At 46.0% G+C, this 9,353-nt stretch overlaps 1 protein-coding gene across 1 annotated transcript; it reads left to right on the top strand.

Moving 5' to 3' along the window:
- Nucleotides 1–4,278: 4,278 nt before the first annotated feature.
- LOC137669276 (gallinacin-9-like) lies at nt 4,279–9,118 on the top strand. Its single transcript, XM_068411298.1, has 3 exons — nt 4,279–4,421; nt 6,582–6,711; nt 8,881–9,118. The coding sequence occupies exons 1-3, from the start codon at nt 4,364–4,366 to the stop codon at nt 8,894–8,896; spliced, it is 204 nt and encodes a 67-aa protein (XP_068267399.1). The 5' UTR covers nt 4,279–4,363; the 3' UTR covers nt 8,897–9,118.
- Nucleotides 9,119–9,353: the final 235 nt, after the last annotated feature.

Here is a 9,353-nt window from a genome sequence, read left to right as displayed (position 1 = left end):
AAATACCTCTCTAGTGTATAAGTCATAAAGGTGTTACTCCAAACAGGGTTGTCTCCACTTCTTTCTCTAGATGCTTCACCTCAAGTCCACCAAGGTCTTTCATTTCACCCTTGAAGCCACCCTCACTGCCATACATGGGCAACTTCAGGCTCCTTCTCCCATTTTTGCCCAATTTCTATGGAGCCCCTTGAGTCTCTATCTCACCTCTGCAGTCCCCATGTCACCTGAGTGGAAACTGGGATTGGCCTCATGTGGGACAGCACACACAGATCTCCTGTGTCAACAGCCCTAAAAGGGTCTGCTTCTCCCATACCAGTTTCCTGGCTTGTCTCTCTCATGCATTGACCACTGAGAATTCTTCCCAAGAAGTTCCCATACCACGTCTATTGAGAACTTCCCTCCTAGGTCACTGCTGTGTTTTTCCCTTGGGGGGCTGGCAAGAAGGCAGCTGGAACAAAACTCTTTGACAGTGCAGCTCAAGCTATGGGAGAAAAGAGATCTCTTGATTGATGCACACTTTCCTAAGCTAATGCAGGACCTTAGAAAACCTCCTCCTTGATCACTTGAAGAATGGATCAGTTTTCGAAATGGTGATTGGGATAGGGACTTTTCAAAAATTTGCTGATCAGTGACTTCTTCCCCTCACAGCTCTGTTCCTTGGCAGGGAGCCAGACTGGAGACATTCCCGTGGCTCATCTTGGACAGCCACTTGAGTGACTTGGACTGGAGTTCCGCCACTGAAACCTAGTTTAATGCATGAGCAGTGTCTATCAAGCGCTCCATCAAGGGTAACGAATATTGTGTACCTTCCACCCACTGTCATCTTCATTGTGTCTACAAATGTCTGTGCCTCTCACTGTCATTTTTTCCTTGCACTTCACTTTGGGACAGGGGAACTCAACACCACTGCTTGCTGCCTCCTGTTTTTCTACTCCTAGACCATAGGAGATTTTCACTAAATTAATTTTTCTCTTCTGCTCTGGCAGATTAGTTGCCCATCAGTTGTAATTAAAAGCAGGGATTCTCCTTGAGGTCCGAAGACGTTTGTACTCCCTGCCCTGCAGCCCAGAAAACAGACTACAAGTGGCAATTTCCCAAGCTGAAAATGCAAACAACAAACCAACAAGTCCCCTGAAGGAAAAGCGAGCCAAAGAGACAAATTAACTCTTTCTGGGTGATGAATTGCTGTTTCTTCACAAGGACAGGTCCCATGCAAAATCCCCCACCCACTCCTTTGCTACCAGGTCAAATATTAACTCTGACAGACACCTCAAGATCAACAGTTTCCCATCAGTAACAGTCCTACTGCTCCCTCTGTGCACTGGTGACTGTTTGCCAGCATTCAGGTTGGATGGGGCGTTGAGCAACTGGGTCTAGTGGAAGGTGTTCCTGCCCATGGCAAGGGGGTTGGAACTAGGTGATCTTTAATGTCCCTTCCAATCCAAACCATTCTATGATTCTATGATCTTCTCGTGGTCCTCAAGAAGAAGGAAGAAGTGGGGCACCTTTCCCAGGCTGCCTTTCCCCAGTCCAAGCAGTCTTCAATGGGGCTGTTATCATTCCAGGTGTATTTACCTTTCCACGGAGGGTACCTGGACCCAGGACAAGCATTGCTGCCACTCTCCAGCTGGAGCTCGGGGAGGGAGGTGAGGAGGATGAAGCTGTTCACCCTTCCTTCCCTCTCCCCAACATTGTTTGGTTCCAAAGAGCATTGAACAATGTGTGACGCTGTGGGCCGACCTCGGCAGGGGGTTTGCTCAGCAGTTTCACTCTCCAAAACAAACACCCCTGCCCCTTGTGCTGCCTGGGACAGGCAGGAGGAGAATGATACAAAGAGTAGACAAGCACATTTTCCTTCTGCATTAAATCCTGACGTTTCTGCAAGCAGCTTGACCCTTAATGGCTTGCCTAATGCTGGGCATGTTTTATGATCATGGACTTCCCCTTTCTTTCCCTCTTTCTGGCCACGCTCTGTTTTCAGAAATGAAGATGAGGGTGCATGTGAATGGGGTGCCTGTCTGAAACCTTGAGCAGGTGTTTTGGGTTGTGGGGTTGTGCCTATGTCTTAGCTCACAGATCAGAAATCAGAGAGCTGGTCAATGTTCCCGATGGCTTGCTTAAAAAAAAATCCAGCACACGCACACAGCATTTTATTATACAAGACTGACTCCTCAAAACTTCTTTTCCCACATTCAGGAGGAAAATAGAGGAAAGATAACAGAGGATTCCTTCCTCATCCCCTGCCTGAAGCAAAAGAAGGAGGCAACACAGTATAGAACACAACAAGGTGCAAGTGATTTCACCTCATGTACCCCTCATCTCCATGGATGGGGTCAGTGAAGACACCAGCCTGTTTAAGAACCTGGGCCTCTGCCTCAGCCACTGCTCTGAACAATGTGTCTGAAAATGCACGGCCTTTCCCTAGCCCACCACTGCCCACCCTGGTTCTCACAACTCCATAGCAGAGGTCTGAAGCTCCATTTTCTCATCACATTCCCCAAGAACTTCATCACAGCAACCCACCACTGGCAGCCTGGGAGGTGCAAAGAGACGGAGATGTGGGCTTTATATCCCCAAGCATCTTCTGGGTATTATGCCCATCATATGAGACAGACAGATATGAGGCTTCCCCTCCTTCTCTTGGACCTCAGGGGAGCATGGCAAAGTCCTGGCCACCCTGCCAGCATTACATAGTTTCCTAACCTGTTGAGCAGCGACAACAGTTCATGAAGCAAGGCAGGGAATTTGTCCGCTTTTCCACCTGCCTTCTCTTGCTCCTCCTCAACCTCCTCTTCTGCATGCCACTATGAAGCACCCTTCATGACCTACACCCTATTCATTGCAGCTAGTTTACCAGACACAGACCTCTCCGCCCTCTGCATCCAGACATAGCTCACCTCCTGCTGTTATTCTCCATAGCTTCAGTTTGCTGCTCTCACTGAAGCAGTAAAAAATTAAGCAGCCTCATGACTTGATTTCGTTAGTGATTCTTGGCTTATACTGTTTGTCTGAAAAAAAAAACCGCACTTGCAGTTCTTATCTGCCTCAGGAGTGGCATTTCTTGGAGACAAGCACAAGTATTAAGGGTGGTGTTCAAAGCTCTGGTGACTCTTCCTCTGGTCCATCTATACATGACTGGTCCTTCACATGCATGAAAAAGATTTTCAGTTTGTTTTTTTTTTCAGATACAGGAAAAGGTTAAAAGGTGATAAGAGACATCACACACAAGTAGATTTGGCATGTTGAATCTAAAAAAAATCAGAGAGAGATGTGATTCTCCTCATAACCACATCAGGAAGGTGACTAGAAGCAAGGTAAAGTGCTATTAAACTGAAGTAGTTTTTGGGCAGAGAATGAATAGGTTTAGACTCTCCACAAAGGCTAGACTTCACAAGAAGGTTCGAATCATCAGAGTAGGGTATGAGAATTCAGTGTCTGTAGCAGCAGTGAGGCACGCGACCTCACCGTTTTCAAGACAGAGCTTAGCTGATTGCTGAAAGGGAACTGGGATGCAGTCTCCTATGATTGTGTGGCACAACACACAGTGGTGTCCCTTCCAGTCACTTCTGTCTAATGACTTCCTCTTCAAGGTTCAGTACAAACCCATGGCTAAGGTCCCAAATATAAGGTGCAGAGAACAATTGAGCTCTGAACGATGCTAGAAGAACACCTGGGATAAGGAGCTACTACCATGTCTGCAAATTTCAGAGCCAGGAGGGGCAATGTCCACAACCCTTTCATCCTTACCCTGCCTCCTTCAACTGCAGCCCTACAACTCAGACCCAAGCAAGAACTGAAGCTCTGATCCATTCCTGCACCCAAGGAGGAGGGTCTGTTGCCTCCTTGTTTCATACAGCCTTGCAGGCCAGCTGCTCAGCCTTTGCTACGCTCACTGTGCCTTGTGGCTGGGGGGAGGATAGCCTGTCACAAGACCATGGCCAAGAGCCATGGGGCATCAGCAGATCTGCGTGGTTTACAGTATTGCAGATCACAGGAACCCACCTCCCTCCTCCTCCAATCCTGTGTCCTCCCCAGGTGCAGCCCACCAGCTGGCACAGGGCATGCAAGCACAGAGTGATTTGGCTGCTCAGGTCAGCTGATGTGATTTGGTCAATGCTCAGGTCAGGCATCTTCAAATGTGTTAGGTTGCAACATCTTCATACATCACCAGTCTCTACAGTAATAGGGCAATGAACTCATTCTTCAGACAACCACTCCTCCGCCCCGCTAGTTCTCTTCACTGCTCCATCCCAGAGCCTTTATAAGTACAGGGAGTAGCCGTCTTCTGCCTCGAACATCAGATTCTGGCCATCTTCGAGTATCTTCATACCTGTAAAGACCATCCTACTACCAGCTGGCAGTCATGAGAATCCTTTTCTTCCTCGTTGCTTTTCTCTTCTTCCTCTTCCAGGCTGCTCCAGGTAAGATGATTGAAAATAGGTGAGGTGGAGGCTAAAAGGGTGCATGTGCAGAGGAGTCCGTTAAAGCCCAGTGTTGAGTTTCAGATGATCTCTGTGCTCTTGGACTCCATGACTTTCATATTAGAAGCCCCCTTCCCTAGTCATAGTCCTAATCTTTCAGCTATTGAGTTGAGGTCCTTGATAGTCTTCCTGATGGTCTCTTTCTAGCATCTTGTCTTCCAGTTGCATGATGATATGATGAAAGAAAAATCCTCCTGTGTATTCAGGCAATTCTTAGGTTGATACTTAAGACACCATCCTGCAACGTGAGAGCTTTCCCTTCTCACATTTGCACCCCCACCTCCTTATTGTGTATTCCAGATTAGTAGACCTCTTATATTTTTTGAAAAAAAGTAGTTGTGACTGTGGGGCTTTGCCTAGACTCTATACTGTCATTTGCATTGAGTTTGGAGTACATGCATCATTCCAGGCTGTTTGAGGGGCTTCAGAGAAGTTTAAGCTATCTCCATCCCTGCTTTGGTTTGCCGTAGACTCAAATTTGTACTTACTTTCCTAGATGAGCAAATGTCTGTCTACTCAGTGAAGAAATGTAGAACCACTTAGGCTAAAAGCAGGCACTGGTAGGAGCTTCAGACAAAGCCTGCACTGTGTGCTTCTGGATTGCTTTCTTGGACTTTTCCTGTTTTATGCATCACAAAAAATATTCTTGATTTCAAAGCAAACTGTGGCCCCTGAGATGGCTTCAGGGCTGGTGCAATTCCAGTAGAGTCTCTGAAAAAGGGCAATCAGTTATTTTATATCTCTTCATAAAGACCTATGCACATAAAAGACCCATAACACTATAGGGCTTTTTAATTTAGGAGACAAGGGAAACCAAGGTCTAATGATGTTTTTAAAATCAGTTGAGTGAAATCAGCAACGCGCAACCCTTGAATAATACGTGATTAAGAGAAAAGGCTTGAGAATCACTGGGACAAAGTGGTTGAAATGTGGTAGAGCTGATTTTGAATACAGCTTGGATGCCTTTCAGGTTAAGGATAGAGTCCAACAGCTGTGGATTGAGCTAGGCACAGCAAGCACGGGGTAAAATGATCACTTTTGTGCTTAGCAAGATGTTGATACAGCTGATAAAGGCCTCTTTTACCTTTTAAGTGCACAGATACACAAGGCTTCAGGTGATATAAAAGATCCACTTAGAACATACAAAAATAATACAGTTTTAATCCCAGACTGAACATCCCAGTGGGAACAAGTGAAGTTCAGCCTGGGAATGCTCTGAACCCAGACTTGGATCTGGCTTTTCAGCTGGGAGGAGCCCGGGCAGATCCCCCAATGATGGTGGATGCACAGTCTTTGCCACCACCTGAACATTTGGCCCTTCAGTTCTGAATATACCGGCACAGCAAAACCAGCATAGCATCCAGATAAACCATATGCAGCACTAGCAACAACAGTCACTGACTTTATTTTATGGTGTATACTTAAGTATATAAAACATTTTAGTTGGGTAAATGTTAGTTCTATTGATTTGGCTGTGCTTAAAAATTATTTTTTGTGACGCTTTATGCCATCTGTGTTAGTTGTATGATATTTTACATGGTAATAGGGTGCACAGGTTTCCTGTGAAAATGCTGGTCGTGCTTGTAGTGCTCAATGCTTCCTGGAAGGAAGCTATTCAAACTAGGAAATAACGGTTACGAGTCATAAATATGCTTTACATTTGCTGAAACTTGAACTGAAAGTTTGAAGAAACTCAGGACATTTTTATTTGATTATCATCACTTTTTTTTTTCTGAAAGTAATGTGAGATTAATTTTACAAATACATTTTTCTGTGTTTCCTGTGTTTTTTTCACATAACATAATATTTCTGTAGCTGGAATGACAAGCACATGTCTCCAGGAAAAATGCTAAGGAAGCAGACAGTTATCTTCGGGTCACTATTAATCGGGCAGACTGTCTCTCCGTGCTAGCATTACAACCTGCTTTTCTGGTTAGTTTGCATTTTCATATGGATGTAAAGATCTTAAGAAGGTGTGATCAGGTTACCCCAGTCACAAACCAAGAAACCACACACCACGCAAGGTAAATCCAATACTGTAACTCTCCAATCCTCTGCCTTGACAAATGAACATGAATTTTCCCTTGGGTTTTTTTGCAGCTTACAGCCAAGAAGCTGCTGACACCGTCGCATGCCGGCAAAGCCGGGGCTTCTGCTCCTTTGTTGCATGCTCTGCTCCTATGGTTGACAATGGGACCTGCCGTGATGGGAAGCTGAAATGCTGCAAACGGTAAGACGGAGTCCTCCAAAGAAACGCCGCTACACCAGGAGCAAATAGACTTACTGGGCTTTTCCCCCTTTTGGCATGAAACAGACCACCTTCTCCAGCCCCCTACACCCTCCAAAAAAAACCCTCAAATTGCTGGGTTTTGTGCCTGGTAACAAAAAAGTAGAGCCTTGTGGTATCAGAAATACCAGTCTGCTTTCTCTGAAAAACCACAGGGAGAAGTTGATGATGAGCAGGGAGGGACCTGGAGGTTGCACATCTAATATTGCTGATAACATATCACATATCACTAATAATTTCTTCCAGCATGAGTCTGGTACCAGGGCAGAACCAGCTCATGCTCAAACTCTGCCTCTACTAAGCAGGGTGGATACAACAACTTGAGAGAGTCAGCTCTGAGGACTCCCCCTCAATCCACACAGGCAGCAACGTGGACCTTCGCACTACCAAAAAGAAAAGCTTACCGGCACAGAATAACCATTAAGCAAGTCAGGACTCATATCAGGGATGAAGTTCTCGATCCATTACTTTATCTGGTGCAAAGTGCCAGGTATTAGACCAAAGTGCCACAGGACATTTTTCACCCTCTAAGAATAAAGCATGTTTTCATCAGCACCAGTGAGAAAGCGCCCGCACCTACAGGCGATATCCCATGCAGAGTGATGCTCTAAGATACCATGGTCCAGCTCTGCAGTTGGTGGCATTTCATACCAAAGGAATTGTAAGAAATCTACCACTTTTTGGACCTCATGCATCTCTTTTTTAATTATTTTTTTTATTATTATTTGCATTTATATTTAATATAATTGAGTTTCTGTTAAACATCATGCTGAAGGATGCAAAAAAAGGGAGAAACCTTGTCACCCTTTTTCCTAGAAAAAGGGCATGGAGGGCATGGAGGAAAGTGAGAGGATCAGCCACTTTCTCCAGTGCAGCTCTTTATTCCTAAGCTAGTTTAACTCTTAAACTACACCCTGGCAGGTATTCTGGGTCATCAGCAGCTGCAGCTGAATAACTGTGGTGTGTGCTGAGGGGTAACATCCACATCCTCCATTTTATCTGAGTTATGGCCAGAAACTCAGGTCAGCAGTCCAGATCACAAGGATCTGTGGTAGTCTTTAACCTTATGTGTTACCTTATGTCTATGTCAGTCTGAGATGGCAAGGTATAATTGACTTCAGAATCACAGAATCAATCAGGTTGGAAGAGACCTCAGGGATCATCGAGTCCAACCGCTGCCCTTACATTGCCCTGTCAACTAGACCATGGCACTAAGTGCCATGTCCAGTCTTTTCTTAAACACATCCAGAGATGGTGACTCCACCACCTCCCTGGGCAACCCCTTCTAATGGCTAATGACCCTTGCTGAGAAGAAATGCTTCCTGATGTCCAACCTGAACCTCCCCTGGCGAAGCTTGAGGCTGTGTCCTCTTGTCCTATCGCTAGTTGCCTGGGAGAAGAGGCCAACTCCCACTCCACTACAACCTCCTTTCAGGTAGGTGTAGACTGCAATAAGGTCACCTCTGAGCCTCCTCTTCTTCAGGCTAAACAACCCCAGCTCCCTCAGCCGTTCCTCGGAGGTCAAACCCTCCAGACCCTTCACCAGCTTGGTCGCCCTCCTCTGGACTCGCTCCAACACCTCAACATCTTTCTTGAAGTGTGGGGCCCACAACTGGACACAGTAGTCAAGATGCGGCCTCACCAGTGCCGAGTACAGAGGGACGATCACTTCCCTAGACCGGCTGGCTACACTATTCCTAATAGAGGCCAGGATGCCATTGGCCTTCTTGACCACCTGGGCACACTGCTGGCTCATGTTTAGCCGGCTGTCGATCAGCACCCCCAGGTCTCTTTCCACCGGGCCGCTTTCTAACCACTCTTCCCCCAGCCTGTAGAGCTGCATGGGGTTGTTGTGGCCCAAGTGTAAGACCCGGCACTTGTTCTTGTTGAACCTCATGCCGTTGGTCTCGGCCCATCTATCTAACCTGTCCAGATCCCTCTGTAGGGCCTTCCTACCCTCCAGCAGATTGACACTCCCACCCAGCTTGGTGTCGTCTGCAAATTTACTGAGGGTGCACTCAATCCCTACATCTAGATCATCTATAAAGATATTGAACAGACTTTTTGGATGGAGATACACGGACTAGCTAAGAGCGTGGTTTTTCTTTGCAGGCCAACCAGTTCCTAAAACTGACACCTCACTGACCACATGGACAAGAGCTCTCGGCATCTGAGACATCTCCCATCTTTTGACATCAATGGATCCCAGCCTTGGTACAAGCCTGGGGAGCCTTTCCCATGGAGGTGAAGACCCTTAGGAGCACAAGAAGATCTGAAGAGGAGTTCTTGTACCCTGATAAAGAGATTTGCAGCTTCAATTCTAATAAAAGCAAATCACTGTGAAACCACATTGCTGACATTTTCTTATGTATGTCACGGTGGTTTTTGCTGTTCTTATTGTCTATAAAAATCAACCTGTAAATGAAGTTTATTTAACTAAATTAATTTAAGTGCATGTGTCATTGAGTCCTGTTAAATCATCCTGCGGAGTGTCTGGGTTGCAGTGATTTCTGTGGCAACACATTTACTAATAAATTAAAAAGCACTAGAGCCCATTCCCTCTGCAATCCCAGTCCAGATCACCA

Source organism: Nyctibius grandis, chromosome 1 (assembly GCF_013368605.1).
Source record: "Nyctibius grandis isolate bNycGra1 chromosome 1, bNycGra1.pri, whole genome shotgun sequence".
Classification (NCBI taxonomy): domain Eukaryota; kingdom Metazoa; phylum Chordata; class Aves; order Nyctibiiformes; family Nyctibiidae; genus Nyctibius; species Nyctibius grandis.
Note: the sequence above shows the minus strand (reverse complement) of the source record. Positions and strands in the feature narration are given on the sequence as shown.

What these genes read in the sequence shown, in the direction of transcription:
- LOC137669276 (XM_068411298.1), top strand. Translation starts at nt 4,364, where the DNA reads ATGAGAATCCTTTTCTTCCTCGTTGCTTTTCTCTTCTTCCTCTTCCAG. An exon ending in CCTCTTCCAGGCTGCTCCAG is followed by an intron (nt 4,422 to 6,581) that starts GTAAGATGATTG and finishes GTTTTTTTGCAG; the next exon opens with CTTACAGCCAAGAAGCTGCT.